Raw genomic sequence first — 17,402 nt, 5'->3', positions numbered from 1 at the left:
CAACTATTTCGTATTTCTTTTAATGATCATAATGATGAATCTTTCCGAGAAAAAACGATAGGAACAACAAATAATTGGTTACTTTTAAATGCATGGAATTGATTTGTAATAACTATGTAGTTTTAGATATTTAGATTGCGATAGTAAAAAAAACCCCATCCATAGTAAGACAGCTCTAAACCTTCTACTTCCTTTTCCGGCTACAAGTGAGCCCCAAAACCGAAGCTATCGTTGGTAGTGAAGTTTCGGACTTCAATACTACCTCAAAATGGTCAGTTAGCACAAACTTTCTTGTTTTATTGGCTTCCTCATTAATTCCCCTAGCTTTTGTGTTGTTATAATAAATGTGAATGTGAAATATAAAAGCGGATGACATAAGATTGAACTAGGGATCGTTTGAATATGTGGAATGACACGTGAAAAAACATCATTTACTGGACAGTTCTCGGTGTAATTTATGAACGTTCAAAGCATAAAAGTCTTTTTATGGTCTCTCAATGGGGGGAACTCCTGTTTGAGACACATTTTTTTCAGTTGTCATTCGATGATATTCGGCCGTCAGTACCTGTTGGGTGGAAAAGTGATTGGGGGGGGGGGGGGGGGGGAGTGGTGGTGAACAATTAACTCTTTGAACGAGCCAAACCGGTTGTAGGACAAACTTTCTTTAGGACAGAACGTCCTGTTCAGTGGAAAGGGGAGGGGGGGGGGGACCTACTTGCATAAAAAGATTAATGGTGGAGTTTATCGTGAAATGATTCAATGCTATTTTAAGTATTTGCCCATGATGGGCAGTCATTGAAACTCTCATTGGATGACCGGCTTTATTCAAAGACCAGTTGCTCAAAACAATTTTGCTAGCTACACTGGTAGGCTAACTATATTGCCATTATTTTATATATTTTCTTATTAACAATTTTGTGTATTGGTTGTGCTCAAAAATGATGGTAATAATACATGTTAGACTACTGATGCAAGTGATGTCTATTTTACTGGCTGATGATGAGCACAATAATCACCTAAACAATTTTTTTCCATATATTATTTACAGAACTTAATATGTTATGTTCTTTTTTAGGGATTTGTTAAAGTTGTCAAGAACAAAGCTTATTTCAAGCGTTTTCAAGTCAAGTTCAGGAGGAGGAGAGGTAAAATATAATCAATTTAATAATGAGTTTTATATTTCTTCAAAAATGAAAATTAAGGGAAGAAAATTTTGTTCCATTTATTATTGTTAAAGATTGAATCATAAACTGACTGTTTCTTCAGGTGTGTTTGTATGCATTGCTATAAAGAAAATGCATTGATTTTTTTCAGAGGGCAAGACAGATTTTTTTGCAAGAAAACGCCTTGTTATTCAAGAGAAAAATAAGTACAACACTCCAAAGTATCGAATGATTGTTAGATTTACCAACAAAGACATCATTTGTCAGGTTTGTATAGGAACAACTTTACTTCAAGAAAATTAGTTTAATTTATATAGTATATATTATGCAATAAAATGAAATGAAATATTCCATCCTCTTATTAAAAACTCTTTATACATGCCCTCAAAAAACAAGGTAGTAATTAAGTAATGCATAAAAATGAGTTATTTAGTAAAATATTCATTGCAATGAATTTCTTTCAGTTCAGCCCAGTCTTTATTATAATATTCTACTAATGTTTTGGTTATTGTATGAGAAATCAAAATGGTAAAATCCACCTCTGTTTTCAGATAGCGTACGCTCGTATTGAGGGGGATATTATTATCTGTGCTGCTTATTCCCATGAGCTGCCTCGATACGGTGTCAAGGTCGGGCTTACTAACTATGCAGCTGCCTACTGTACTGGACTCCTGTTAGCCAGAAGAGTAAGTACATATGTTTAATACTGGTTGGAATGAATGAACACCTGTAGCAGACATCAATAAGGCTCTCAGGGTTTTGTTGTTATTTATTAAATGGAATCATTGGATATATTTGTAGTGTTGTGATGTTTTATTGACTGTCGATATAGTTTTCAAGATTTTAGTATCCTTTAACTTGCACTTATTTTTATGGTAATCAAACCCAATTATTGGTGCTGACAATATTAACAATCTTAATAATTTTAAAATATCTTGGAAAAATTCATTATGGATAAATAAAAATTAATTATTTTATGGCTAGGATACTTGTGCAATTTAATGCTGCAATGTTGCTTTGTTCCCCCAGCTTCTACAAAAACTGAAGTTGGATGACATCTATGAGGGACAGAAGGAAGTTGACGGAGAACAGTTCAATGTTGAGGATGTAGATGAAAAACCAGGTGCATTCAGGTGCTACTTGGACGTTGGTCTCGTGCGCACAACCACAGGTACTATAGTTAAAATTTGAAAACTTCTATTGCCTTATAATATGTTGTGCCAGTTGTAATGTCTGCCTAGGATACATTATTTTATGATTCCTTGTGTTTGTCTTAAAGGTGCTCGTGTGTTTGGAGCCATGAAAGGTGCTGCCGATGGTGGACTAGATATCCCACACAGGTTAATAGAGCTTTGTTATGGACAACATTTAAAATTTGAATAGGGTTGAACCAGACACCAAATCTTGGATACTTTTGGCATACTGTATTTTACATTGTTATAGGATGAATTAGATGAACCTGAAAATTTACATATAATTGATATGAAATTTCTAAGCAAAGGAATGACTGAACTGTATTATAGTATTTTAAATTTTTAAGTGAACTTAAAGATGACGGAATTCACAATGTTATATTAAGTATTGTATTAGTATTTAAAGAAAACACAATAGGAAATGCTAGTTTAATTAGGGCCTTGTCTGCGGGCGCCCTATAGTGATCGGTCTGTCTTTCCAACCAACTGTCCTTCTGAGATCGCTTGTCTATAGTTTGTCTTCTCTCCCCTGGCTCAATCTGGCTCATACTTCGCCCACAGAGTGCCTTTGAGTAAAGGGTGTTCAGTGACATTAAACCATGTTTCTTGGTCAGACTTATGAAAAATCCTTGTCTGAAGCATATCTTCTCTCCCTTTGCTTCAATCGGCTCATACTTCACGGTCAATGTGAAGGTCATAGCGGATCTCTTTATAACCAGTTTAAGACCGTAGACCGTAGATTATTTATTATACCCCCGCTCCGAAGGAGAGGGGGTATACTGTTTTACCCTTGTGTGTCTGTCTGTCTGTCTGTCCGTCCGTAACAAAAATTTCTGTCGCATTTATCTCAGCAACTATTTATCGCAGATGCTTGAAATTTTAACACAGTGTTTGTTTAGGCATGCCATATCGTGGGATATATTTTTGTACCAATTGGACGTCAACTTCCTGTTAAATGACGACTTTGCTTATTTTTTAACCAAAATTTTCAAACAAATTTTCGTCAAAGATTTCTCAGCAACTGTTTATCGCAGATGCTTGAAATTTTTACACAGTATTTGTATAGGCATGTCATGTTGTGGGATATATTTTTGTACCAATCAGACGTCAACTTCCTGTTAAATGACGACTTTGTTTATTTTTAGCAAACATTTTCAAACAAATTTCCGTCAAAGATTTCTCAGCAACTATTTATCGCAGATGCTTGAATTTTTTACACAGTATTTGTATAGGCATGCCATATAGTGGGATATATTTCTGTACCAATCGGGTGTCAACTTCCTGTTAAATGACGACTTTGTTTATTTTTTGCCAAAATTTTCAAACAAATTTCCGTCAAAGAATTCTCAGCAACTATTTATCGCAGATGCTTGAAATTTTAACACACTATTTGTTTAGGCATGCCATATTGTGGGATATATTTTTGTATCAATCGGACATCAACTTCCTGTTAAATGACGACTTTGCTTATTTTTTAACCAAAATTTTCAAACAAATTTCGTCAAAGATTTCTCAGCAGCTATTTATCGGAGATGCTTGAAATTTTTACACAGTGTTTGTTAAGGCATGCCATATTCTGGGATATATTTTTGTACCAATTGGACGTCATCTTTCTGTTAAATGACGACTTTGTTTATTTTAGCCAAAATTTTCAAACAAATTTTCCTCAAAGATTTCTCAGCAGCTATTTATCGCAGATGCTTGAAATTTTAATACACTATTTGTTTAGGCATGCCATATTGTGGGATATATTTCTGTACCAATCGGATGCCAGCTTTCTGTTAAATGTCGACTTTGCTTATTTTGCATATTCACATCAGAGCGGGGGTATCACTAGTGAGCATTGGCTCACAGATATCTTGTTTCCATTTGCTTAATCGTGCTCAGATTGAAGTAAAATGCCTGTATTATAAAAAGAGCATTCATTGATATATCAGATTTTCTGAGTGTAATGAATTGTTGTAATAATGAACAATTGCTTTCTTCCACAGTACCAAGAGATTCCCTGGTTATGACAGCGAGAATGGAGAATTCAGTGCTGAGGTCCACAGAAACCACATCTTTGGCCAACATGTTGCCAACTACATGAGGTCCCTTCAAGATGAGGACGAAGATGCATTCAAGAAGCAGTTCTCCCAATTCATCAAAAATAAAATAACAGCTGACAATGTATGTGTTGTGATGGCCATGCTTTATATAATAAGGGTCCAAATTTTTTATTTAATGTCTTGTGGCATCCAGTTAGCCTGTACTAATTAAAGTATTTTGTACTTATCTATCGGATGTTGATTTATTCTTTACAAAGAATAAGTTTTGTAGACTTGTACAGTGACAAAAACATTAAAATATATCATGATGTGAATTAATAAATAGCATATTTAAGTCCTTCTCATCATTTCAGTTGGAGGCCATGTACAAAAAATGCCATGCTGCTATTAGAGCTGACCCATCACCAAAAGCAAAGAAAGATAAGAAGGATGTCAAGGTCAAGAGGTAAGACGGTTGTTTTTCCATCTCATGGTTAGCTTACTTGTTGCTAACTTTACACCACTGGTTAGTGGGAGAATTCCCAACATTTATAAGCCATGTTTGTTAAATTTAGAGAATCAATTTCCCCAGTGATAAACCACAAAATTTTGCAAGAGACTTATAGAAGAGTTTTGTTGTAGAAAAAATCATAAATGTTACAGAATTGTACATCACAGTTGACAATCATATAAATATAGTAAAATTGAGAGTTTTGAGAATAAATAAAATATTTTGGACAAGTTTTTTTATCAAGTGCAGGAGTATGGCAATTATGAAATTTCTTTGGCCATAGTGCAGGATTTGGGAGGGATAGGGTTGGGTACTAATACTTACCTATTAAGCATATAATTTGCACCTACTGTGCTTTTATATCCAACACTTTATGTGTGTGTAATTTTGTTAACAGATGGAACCGGGCTAAGATCTCTATTAAACAGAGGAAGGACCGTGTTAAGCAGAAGAAGGTTGCCTATCTCAAACAGTTGGAGGCCGAGGATGATGAATAAGTGTATCACTATACAAATAAACTCTGCTTGCCCAGCTTTTTGTCTTTTATGTTTTCAGCTCACCTGATGCTTGGACACGTGGGTTCTCTCCGGGTACTCCGGCTTCTTCCCTCACCAATGACCCCCTCGTGCTAACATCCGTGCCAACGAGATATTAATACAAGTTGTAGAACTTGTTTATCAATCGCTGTAAAATATATGAAGTTCAGGTTTTCAGCTGACCTTAGCTGAAAGCTCAAGTGCCAGGGGTAGGGTGGGGCCTCAACTTGGGGGGGGGGGATCAATTTTTTTAAAGGGGTATATAGAGAATTTTTCTCAAAAACCAATTTAACAGAAAAGCTGTAAATTTTTGGAAGCATCCTTAGGTACTGTGTAGCTTCCAGTTTAAAAAGTAACATTGGGTGCATTGTGTTTGTTATCTATATACAAATGTTGACTTCCTTTGATAATTCATCAGTTAAGGAGTTTTCCCCACTCCTGTTGCCACATGCTTTAAAAATAAACAAAAAACAACAATGAAATTCTTTCATAAAATCTATTAAGTAAAAAATTCTTATACAGAAGTTGCATAACATTCGTAATTGAGTACATTCAAAATTTAAAATCAGCACAAACAAAATAAATAACATGTTAATGAAGGCATTAGGGCTGGGACGATTCTGAACTAAGCCGATTCGGTACATATCATGATGCATGAGATGCGATACAATATATATCACGATACATTGCAACTAAATAAAAACATGAATTAGGGTTAAAAATTTATTCAATCTGATGATGTATTATAATTACCGCATGTCCAATGTTATTTTGATATATTTAAAATGAGCGTTGCACAATTTACAAATTACTCAAGTCTCATATACACTACTTTTTCATAAACAAGTAATCCAAAAGTTGTCCACACTCCAGATTTAGCTTCCTAACAGTTTTGACAACTTAACGAGGTTTTCCGCCAACTTTGTACTTTCATATTAGGCGCGCAGACTAAAAATAGCCGATATATGAAGCTCGGATATTTTTGGAAAATAAAAAAAAGTTCGCTTAGGTATCGTTGTATTAATGGTAAATGTATCGATCCAAATATCGTCAAAATAAATACCGTGATGCACTGGTGCATCGTCCCATCCCTAGAAGGCATTGGAAATCAAAATTGAATATATAATAAAAAATTGTTGATCATAACAATGTTGAAGGATAAAGATTTTCAATGTAGCACTAGCAAGCATGAAATATTTATCATGTTAGGCCAAACCAATATTATTTCTTGTTCGTCGGAACCCGTGCGCTCGTATTTAAATAAAACTATACAAATAATATTATTTTTAATTTCCCGCATCCAGAAAATTCTGCACCATTTTCTGTTCTATTATTGCTCTACTTTTCGCATTTTAGATAGTTTTAATTTATAGATCAGGAACAAGAAGAAAAAATATAACCGTGCGCACTAATTTTCATATGTACCGCCTAAAAATTTTGGCTCACCCGCTCATATCTTTTTTCACTGGATGTCCGACGAACAAGGAATTATTTTGGTGTGGCCTAATATTATTTAATCTAAATGTCAACAATAAAGTCATATGTTTAGTGGTAAACATTGTACCAATAAATTTCATGTTCAATTTTTGGGGGGTAAAAATCAACTGTTCACGGATTAGTCAGATAATGTTGCCTGTTGACAGAGTTGTTATGATCTATGTCCCTGGAAGGTAGGTGTGATTTGATCATGCAAAAGAAACCTTACATTTTTGAAACATTTGTTAATTTAATCAGATTCAACAAATATAATATTTACCGTATACAGGTACAAAAAAAAGGTCTACAATAAAAAGCATATTTATAAACGTTCATATAATTTGTTTCGTACATAATATACTGTGTATATGTTTAAGAGGAAAAGAAGCAGCTTGCAAAATGCTATATAATTTCTTGACTGCTATAAATATAAAGCATGTTTACAGAACATGTACACTGTATCCTAGAAATTATCTATCGTCATAAAAATTTTATTCCCTTCAATGTAAACCCGCGTTCAAAATTTTAAACTTGCTAAAAAAAAATGTCAGTCAAGTCCTTTTTTTTTCACTATCAGATCCCTGAAAACCTTCTGTACAGTAACGTATCCTTTGCTTTCCGTGTACGTTTGAAGGAAATTAGAACCACCTTTGACGTGCTGGTATTCCACATTTAGCATGCTAATATCCACTTTGTCAAATGGAACAGTTTCTAGAATTGAAACCTCTGCTCCTTCAACATCCAAACTAAACACATCTATGTGCTTGATGTTTAGGGCCAAGAGAATGGAATAGAATGGGAAGCACTGGACATCAACTGTTTTGCTGCCTCCTGGGTTTTGTTCCATTAAGTGCCCAATTGCCCAATCTTCTTTGAACTTCAACTACGATTTAAATTAAAGCATATGATAGGTGAAATAATAAAAATCTCATACATGTGAAGTCTTCCTTAAAAACAAGATTTAACATTTTGTTCATGTTTGCCAGTATGTAAACAATGTGTCAGTTCACCTCATTATATAGGTATAAAATTGAGGAAGTACAGTATGTGTGCATAAATTATGTACACATAATTATACTATGGTATCAAAAGCATTAATGTGATGAATGCTCAGATTTAATGACTACAGAGAGAGTTTGGTGTGTGTGTGTGTGTGTATGTATAGAAAAATAATACCCCCAACTGTATTGGCTTTTTCTAATTAAGGTCTTCCGTTTCCAACGGAAGACCTTATTGTTATTGCTTTGTTTCTTCTTCCCTATTATTATTATTTTTTTTCTTACAAATTTTGTGCACGCCAGTTCTCAGCAACGGCTCATTAAATTTTAATGAAACTTTCAGATCTGATAGGTATTGATATGAACCTTGTTGCAAATTTTTTTCATTGATGACGTCACTTCCGTTTTTGAAATATCGTCGATTTTATGATTTTTATAGGGGTATTTTGTCGGTGGAACTCCTCTTTAACTATTGCAGATATAAAGTTAAAATTTTCAGGGTTGGTAGACAAAAGACTGAAGTTGTGCATGAAGGTCTTAAATCATTTTTATCTCGAAAAGCGCCGACGCTCGCCTGGACCCGAAAATTGAGATTAAAAAAACGTCGTGAATTTTCGTGCTTTTCTTTCTGTATCTCTTTTGTGGAAAATATTTTATTAACACATGTAATGTAAAAAAGGTTTATATTTACAAGACCTTTCAGCTGATATCAGGAAAAAGGGGCTGGCCCCTCAAATTAGGGACCTAGAAGACTCTAAAGTCTTTTACCCATAGCGCTTCACTGAGGGATATTTTGAAATAGATTATAGAAGCAAATATGTTTATCTTACAGTTATGAAGCCCAGCAGCATAACGATTTTCTCTTATGTTACGTAATTAAGGGTTTTTAGGGGTCAAAAGTCCAAAACTTTGATCACCTATATTTCAAAAAGGAAAAATATTTTGAAATGCAGTATAAAAGAAAAGATGCTCAAATTGATGTACTTAACAACATGAAACCTTAAACTTTTGGCTCAGTGGCCCCAATAAGGAGATAAGGGACCGGCCCCTAAAACATTCTTTCTCAGATATCTCAAGAACGGTAACGAATTTCTAAACACTTGTTGAACAAAATGTCATTATAATCAAACGACCTTTCATTTGATACCAAGAAAACGGGGCTGGCCCCTAATATTAGGGACCTAGAGGGCTCTAAAGTCTTTTTGCTATAGCTCTTTACCGAGGGATATTTTGTAATAGATTATAGAAGCAAATATGTTTATCTTACAGTTATGAAGCCCAGCAGTATAACGATTTTCTCTTATGTTACGTAATTAGGGGTTTTTAGGGGTCACACGTCCGAAACTTTGATCACCTATATCTCAAAAAGGAAAAATATTTTGAAATGCAGTATAAAGAAAAGATGCTCAAAATGATGTACTTAACAACATGAAACCTAAAAAATTTGGTTCAGCGGCTCCAATAAGGAGATAAGGGACCAGCCCCTAAAACATTCTTTCTCAGATATCTCAAGAACGGTAACGAATTTCTGAACACTTGTTGAACAAAATGTCTTTATAATCAAATGACCTTTCATTTGATACCAAGAAAAAGGGGCTGGTCCTTAATATTAGGGACCTAGAGGGCTCTAAATTCTTTTTCCAATAGTTCTTTACCGAGGGATATTTCGGAATAGATTACGGAAGCAAATACGTTTATCTAACAGTTATGTAGCTTAACATTATAATGATTTTCTCATGTGTTCCGTAATTAGGGATTTTTAAGGGGTCAAAAGTCCAAAACTTTGCTCACCTATATCTCAAAAAGGAAAAATATTTTGAAATGCAGTATAAAGAAAATATGCTCGAAATGATGTACTTAACAACATGCAACCTTAAAAGTTTGGTTCAGTGGCCCCAATATGGAGATAAGGTCCGGCCCCTAAAATATTTTTTTATAAGATATCTCAAGAATTTCTGAACACTTGTTGATCAAAGCTCTTACACCTGAAACAAAATAGTATCTGGCCCTTAAAATGTAGACCCTCTTTTCCTGTTTTAAATCAAGTTTAGCTGTTAAATAGCAAAATCAAGATCGAACATAAATCTAAAGTTCTAAAATCAGACGGAAGACCTCCTCGTTGCTCGCAACGAGATCGTGTCTAGTTTCAAGTTATAATTTAAAGATAAGTAATCAGTTTCTAGTGTTGTCACTTCTTTGTTTTGAATATGGCATTTTCTATTCAACAACCTGGAAGAGCCATGTTTACTAAAATAATTGAGAGCACTGCATTTAACTTGGTTACTACTCAAAAACTAATGTTCAAATTTTTGCTGACCATTTGAAATGCCAATATATAAGACATTAACACTGGAGATATACATTTTGAAAATTTTCAGCTTCAACATATATATTAAAGAAATACAAAGAAAGAAGTACCGGTACATGTATTAGCAAAGTAAGCCGGAGCAATTTTCATAGATTTCAATTTTTTTTCCAAAAAAAGAAGCTAATGTCAATTCAAAGTTAAATATTGATAATGATCAACATGAACAAATTGGATAAAATCTGATTCCTGTTGCAACACATCAAAACAACTCAAGAATTTTTAATCATATTTACCACAGCAGGATGGTTATAAGGACTTAAACAAGCATTGATATAAAAGGCCCTTCTGTTGGTTTTTAAGAGTTGTTGGTAGTTTTTTCTATTTGGCTCAATCAAAAGTCCTGTCCAATTCCTCTTTAATTCAAGGTAAAGAGTGTTTGATTGGAATTCCCCATCACATGCTCCACACTCCACATAAAATCCACCTTCCTATTGTTAAAAGCAGACATTTACATTTCATCCAGCAATTCAATTTAAAAAATATTGTGCATAAATATAACAGTCATCTGTAAAGTTTGATAAATATTCAATCATAGGTTGCGCTGTTTGGAAAAGTAACCAATTATCAAGTTTCATTAAAAATTGTGTAAAAATTCTTTTTATCTTTCTACAAATCCACTGACCTTATTCCTAGTACAGAGTCAATTGTTTTAAATAAGTCACAAATGAAGTCTAACTTTATGAAAATCTAAATGTGTCGTAACGCCACAAATGCCCCCGCAGGCAGCCAAAATTTAAAATGCAAACATTTGTTTGATTTCATCAGATTTCAGAATATATCCCTGAAAATTACTTAACTTTCTTATGTTCAACTAAACTAGAAATGTCAGACATGAAGAGGTTGATTTTGATAAAAAGTAGTGTAATGGCGCACTCGCAGTGAGGGCAAATAGACATGAAAATATGTGAGTGACAGATATGAAATATATTCTTGTCAAGATAATGATTGGAAAGTGTATGATCCATTTCATGGTGGGGGCATAAAAAAATAAATGAACCAGAACCAAAGAACTATATATGATATTAGTCAAATTTGGCACCCATAATACCCTAATTTTAAAGTGATTCAGGTACATTAATTTGTTGTGTTATTTTATAAAAGAGTTGACATAAAATATGTTTTTCACCTATTTATTTGATTTATATGCACTCACTGGCAGTATATGACGTCAGAAGTGACGCTATTTTTATAATTCAATCAAAATCAGTCAAAAATTGACATTTTTCTTATCTTTTTTCGAATCGGAAATATAGAGCGACTCTTTGAACAAGAATGAATTTTTTGTCACTTATAAGTACTGGAAAGATATATACATCTTTGGTGAAAATATTTTGTTTGTTCAAGCAGTCGCTCAATGTTTCCTTGAAGAAAAATTGCTTCAAAACAAGCCGTTTTATGATAAAAATGTGAAGATGGCGGGAAAAGGTAAACTTTATGATGTCATATTTTTAAATTGTCAAAATCAAAATGAAAATTATGAAAAAAAATTCAAATGATATTGTTCAAATAATAAACAAAGAATTATATAGTAATTATATAGTAAAATGACAATGTTCATTTAAGGGGGCCTTTTTAGGCTCAAACCATATATACCCGGTGGTCCTTTGAACTTGATTTGTATTTTCTAGTAAATAAGCTACTTGTGAAATATCAGCTTTATATATGCGTCCCTTCAAAAGTTAGAGAGCAGAAACTGAGAATTTCTGATTTTTTTTCAAAGTTCAAGAGGCATAACTCTGCCAAAAACCATTAGACCAAAACCAAATTCAAACTCAACCTATATATTCATATAAACATCAAATTTGAATTGAATATGCGCAAAGGTTGAGATAATGATCAGAAAGTGAATTTTTTATTTTTTCTACGTTCAAGAGGCATAACTCTGTAAAAAATCATTGGAGCTGAACCAAATTCAAACTCAACCTTTACATTTATATAACACATCCATGTATCAAATTTGAGACGAATGTGTGCAAAGATTGTTGAGATAATGATTGGAAAGTGAATGATGACAGAATGACAGAATAACTGAACAGGATAACACCATATGTGCCACAGCCATTTCATGGTGTGCATGGCATAAAAAACTTGCCAAAGGTCCATCACCACATTTATGGTTCAAGATGAACCTTAACTTTATTTTGTTGATAATATAACCTTCAATTTTTGTCAATCATAATGTCAAGAAAACTCAAGTAGCAAAGGAGCAGAGCTTTGCTAAATTTATAAACATTAATTTGTAGTACAATTTTAATTTACAAATATCAGTACCTCTGATTTCAGTGAGACATAAAATTTCCTGTGTCAAGTTGTTAATGAACAACTTCAAGTAAAATGGATATATAAATTGGAACCCTCTCAGAAATTGGAGATAAAAATAAAAGCCGGTTTAACATACGAGTACCAGGTAACAATGAATTTTATATCTATTTTGTTCTTTCTGCTTCTACTTCATTACAACTATTGAAGTCTCCTTGAGTGAACCTTACCTTATTCTTCAGTGTGTTGTCAATAATGACCGACTGCCCATGGGTGGAGTAATCGGTCTTTTTATTTTTAAATTTGTATGGTCCAGTGGGAGGAGACCTGATCCAGAATCTGCGTATTAGTTCCACAAGGTACGGATCATCTGCTTGTGTTCCATTGTGGCTAATTCTGGCTGTTTCTTTCCGGTAATCAACAGGTGTTTGGAATGTCTGTTTTTCATTGATATAAGTCTGGTTGCCGTTGTTCAATGGAATGTTTGGTCTAAGACAATCTTGAGAGTTTTCTCTAAGCATGGGGATATTTGTATCCCTTGGTAAGATTTCTACTTTGTATGATGTGAAGAAAAATAAGGTAGAAATGAGGATGGATAAAATAATGATGATCCATACGTGTCTGTATCTGGGAGATCGCTCTGAAGAGAAATGATGAAGAAAACGTGTGTGATCGATCATGTAACATACCGGTAATCTCAACACTGTAGCCAATGCAAAGTATAGCTTATACATGTGTATAAAACCTTTATCATTATTGCAAAATTATCACCAGTACTTATTACTACTGTATATATATATATATTATTTTGAACAATAAAATGCTTTCTTTGGGGATTCATTCGGGAAATGAAGGTAGCGACATTGCAGAAAAAATACATCACCAATGATAGCCGGTCATGTAAATTTTTTTCTGCAATGATCACTATATTCCTTCACAACCCACGTGAATCATCAAAGAAAGCATTTTATAGTTTATATTAACATCTTTCTTTTAACTAATTAATATATTAATTATGAAAAGTTAGTAAAATTTACTAAATTACTGTTAATGTACAAAAGTGTGTTAGCTAAAGAAGAAACATCCAAATTGTCTCCTGTGAGACTTCGGGTCTGACATCATCATGATTATTTCACGCAGTTTATGATTTTTCTCAGGTCGCTGCAGGCTTCGACCAATCAATAAACAGGGCATGTCAATTTCAGTCCTGTCAGTTTTAGTCTCTGCACTGACTTCGACCAATCGATAAAAGGGGCATGTAGATTTCAGTTTGGCTGTTACTATAGAGCTATCAATAATTAATTTTAGATTAATAGAGGAAATAATATTTGGTAGATGAAAAATATATATAATAATAAAGACAGCAAACTGCCATGAAAAATCAAACCATTTCATATCTACATAAATATGTAGAATCACAACCACTGATTATAAAAATCATAATTAAGATTCAAAGAAATGAATTCTTGATAAATACATACCCATTTTTGTGAAATTGTTATTCAGAACTGGTGATTGATTTTTACCACAAAAGGAGCTTCTGAAATTCAATGATAACTTAATATGAATAATCAAATATATAGTTACATATACATCATTAAATTCAACAGTATGTTAATTTGTTACAAACTTAAATAAAAACAAGAATAGAATTCCTGGGTCCCCCACCGGTCAAGCAGTATACTAGTATCGAGTCAATCGACCAATGATGATTTCGGAACTTGACCAAGGTATTAGTGGTATAAACATTTGGTATAAATTTAATGAAAATCTGTCAAAATTTGTAGGCATGAGAGCGCTTACAAGGTCAATTTTTGGATAAAACGGAGTCATTATTGTGGTCAAAGTCCCATAACTCCAACAAAAAGTATCAACCAATGCTGATTTTCGAACTTGACCAAGGTAATAGTGGTATAAACATTTGGTATAAATTTATTGAAAATCGGTCAAAATTTGTAAGCATGAGAGCGCTTACAAAAAAGTGTGACGTACGGACGCACTGACACACGCCCGGCATTTCTATGTCTCCGCTCCGCGTTGCGGTGGGGGACAATTAATATCGATATAATTTTTATGGCTATATTTGTAGATTAGATGGTAGAAAATAAAATCATTGGAATAGTATTACATTGCTGTGCTCTTTTTTATGATATTCTACTGCATACATAGTTATAATGCTGGAAATCTTATACATGTATGAAATTTTTCATCTGAATTGTCATTTTATAGCTATTATATTGCAATTCTTATAACATTTGACATGCTCTGTTGACAACAGTACAAAAACTTTAATGTTTGATAACTAGATCTGCAACAGACAAGTGATACTTAAATCAAGGAGTCAAATTTAACATGTTATTAATTGCTTTAAAGCCTCATGTTTCATTTGTTTATGCAAAGTGAGATTCATAATGCATGTCAAAGAATTAATGTTGCATGGAGATTGAGTGCAACAATGAGTGAAAAAAGTTATATTTTTGCACTGATTTACATATATATGTAAGGATCAAATAGCATTTAATGTGATATGTTTTCATTAATTATTATATAAATATCCATTTGCATCAGACATGTTTTTTTTATTGCTAGTAAAAAATTTTACTTAAGTCTCTAATGAGAAATGTTGGTGCATATTTCTTAATTCTATGAGCATCTGAAGGTTCAACTCATTTAGGATAAAATCTACAAATATGAAAATTTGCATTAAATGAATTTAAAAATAATAATATCTTACCTGTTTAAATTTGAATACAATACTAATGTAATTGATCAATTTTTGCCCTATACCATTATTCACTTCAATGTGCATTGTTACATCTCCTTTATCAAATGTAAAGTTATAAACGAAAAGTTAATGTAACAAATTAATATGCACTGGCAAGAAATGCATGGTACTTACGATCAAGATCTAGTAAATGATTCCAAGGTGCCTTTTTCGTGCTAGAACCATTATGACATCATAATTGATTTATTAAATCCTTTTTCTGCAATTTATGGTTTTAAAGGAATTACGCAGAAAATGGAATGGATTCTTCAAACTCTACTGGCGTACGGCCAGTTCTCATCGAGTACCATTTCTCGCCAGTATACATTGGGACATCATTTTTCGTATATATTGATTTTATGTGTTGATAAAATGACGTCACAATGTACTGGTGAGAAATGGTACTTGGCGAGAACTGGTCACACGCCAGCAGGGTTGTCTCTAAGACCCGGGAGGCGGGGAATTCCCCCGCCTATAATGTCTTAATTACCCGGCTATTATTGCATTTCAGACACAATGTAGCTATCAGGAAGACCCCCAAACCCCCTGCTACTTTTTCATTTCCTTCTACTTCAATTCTTAGAGACAACCCTGCACGCCAGTATATTAAATCATGGGAAAAATAATCCCCAATTCCTATTATCAATTTGACTGCATTTTAAAGGGGACTGGTCAAGGGTATTTATATAATGCTGTTTTTGTAGAGACTGTTGGCATGCTGGATATATTTCATATTTTTTTTAAAAATGGACAAAGTTTTGAGATTTGTTACTTATTTTCTTCATTATACATACAAATTGACAGTTAAAAACAAAATTTTTCATTGTGTTTTCAAAAAAATTAAGCCCTGGCCTGGTTCACCCTTTCAAACGAAGCTATTGTCGATCATTGAAAGAATTTATATCCTGAATTTTATAAATCTCTAGGCACAAAATATTGGGTCAAATTGAATTTGAATACTGTAATCATGATAATATGGCTAATTATTTATCTTGAATGCATGCAAGTTGGCAATGTTACTCTAAAATGTGGACCAGTTTGGGTAAAATTAATTGCAAACATTTTATTTTCAGTTGGCTTGGGGACAAGTAATTAAACAAAGAGGTGAATTCTCGGTCATCCTTGGACAACTGCTAATCATACATATATATGAATTTATTTATTATTATTTTTTTTTTTGGTATAGCATTTACGTTTTCAAAATGTCACAGCACATTTTGCACACAGCTATCAGGCTATAATGGTCATGAAAACTCGTTATTTTACCTGGACTGGCCAGTTCACTTTGCCACAAAGGTCATTGAAGCTATAAAAAAAACCCCACAAAACGTTAGATATCCGTGGACTTCTAACATGCATAGGTCTTTTACAATCAATGAATCGGTGAATCACAATGTGAGCGTACCTGCTAATTTTTCTTCGTATCCTACGTCATCATTGGTAAATGCCCGTATTACGGGTATACAATATTTTTTAAGTAACTCGCCCTCAGTTCAGCTCGCAATAAATTCGTATTGCAAGAAACAAGTTGATAATCTGGAAATAATTTTCTATTTTTTTTTACAAATGTATGAAAATGAAAAGTTGTTTTACGAACATGATTACCTTAAACAGTTAATTAAGGTATCCAATCCATGGACTTCCCTATAAAAATCTTTTAAAATTCATTTAATGGTTGCAACGTGCTTTCTGATTGGCTAAAAGAATTTTAAATCGTATAAATAGATCTACTATATAAGTAATGATTTATCCCGGGTTGTATTTTATGGGGTGCCGTTTTAATATTTTTGAGGTATTTTCTGATATCAGAAAATGATTTTTAGATATCAAGAATTCGAATTTCTGATATCAAGAATTCGAATTACTGATATCATTTTCTGATATCAGAAAATATCTAAAAAATATCAAAACGGCATCCCATAGAATACAACCTGGAGTAAATCATAACCTTGAAAATACGATCCATTTCTTTTATATCAAAAAATCGATTTTGTGATATCAAAAATCATTTTATGATATCTGAGATTCGATTTTTTTTGATATCCGAAAATGATTTTTTGATATCAGATATTGAAACTGATTTTTTGATATCAAGAAATGCATTTTC

General features: G+C 33.1%; 2 protein-coding genes across 5 annotated transcripts; one reads left to right on the top strand and one right to left on the bottom strand.

Annotated features, from left to right (window-relative positions):
- Positions 1-146: 146 nt before the first annotated feature.
- LOC128156584 (60S ribosomal protein L5-like) lies at positions 147-5,426 on the top strand. Its single transcript, XM_052818772.1, has 9 exons — positions 147-271; positions 1,076-1,145; positions 1,315-1,430; positions 1,715-1,849; positions 2,193-2,334; positions 2,443-2,503; positions 4,348-4,525; positions 4,758-4,849; positions 5,292-5,426. The coding sequence occupies exons 1-9, from the start codon at positions 269-271 to the stop codon at positions 5,389-5,391; spliced, it is 897 nt and encodes a 298-aa protein (XP_052674732.1). The 5' UTR covers positions 147-268; the 3' UTR covers positions 5,392-5,426.
- A 486-nt stretch (positions 5,427-5,912) lies between these two features.
- LOC128156582 (uncharacterized) lies at positions 5,913-16,835 on the bottom strand. 4 transcript variants are annotated; one of them, XM_052818766.1, is made up of 6 exons: positions 16,701-16,716; positions 16,562-16,601; positions 14,013-14,071; positions 12,762-13,171; positions 10,506-10,700; positions 5,913-7,789 (listed from the first exon to the last, which is right to left on the bottom strand). In XM_052818766.1, the coding sequence occupies exons 3-6, from the start codon at positions 14,014-14,016 to the stop codon at positions 7,454-7,456; spliced, it is 945 nt and encodes a 314-aa protein (XP_052674726.1). In that variant the 5' UTR covers positions 14,017-14,071; positions 16,562-16,601; positions 16,701-16,716; the 3' UTR covers positions 5,913-7,453. The 4 variants fall into 4 exon arrangements, with proteins under 4 accessions (XP_052674726.1, XP_052674727.1, XP_052674724.1 ...); XM_052818767.1 differs by lacking the exon at positions 16,701-16,716 and adding an exon at positions 15,431-15,515 and having other exon boundaries at positions 16,562-16,660; XM_052818764.1 differs by lacking the exon at positions 16,562-16,601 and having other exon boundaries at positions 16,701-16,835.
- Positions 16,836-17,402: the final 567 nt, after the last annotated feature.

This window comes from Crassostrea angulata, chromosome 7, assembly GCF_025612915.1.
Source record: "Crassostrea angulata isolate pt1a10 chromosome 7, ASM2561291v2, whole genome shotgun sequence".
Taxonomy (NCBI): Eukaryota; Metazoa; Mollusca; class Bivalvia; order Ostreida; family Ostreidae; genus Magallana; species Magallana angulata.
This window is presented reverse-complemented; position numbering and strand designations above follow the sequence as displayed.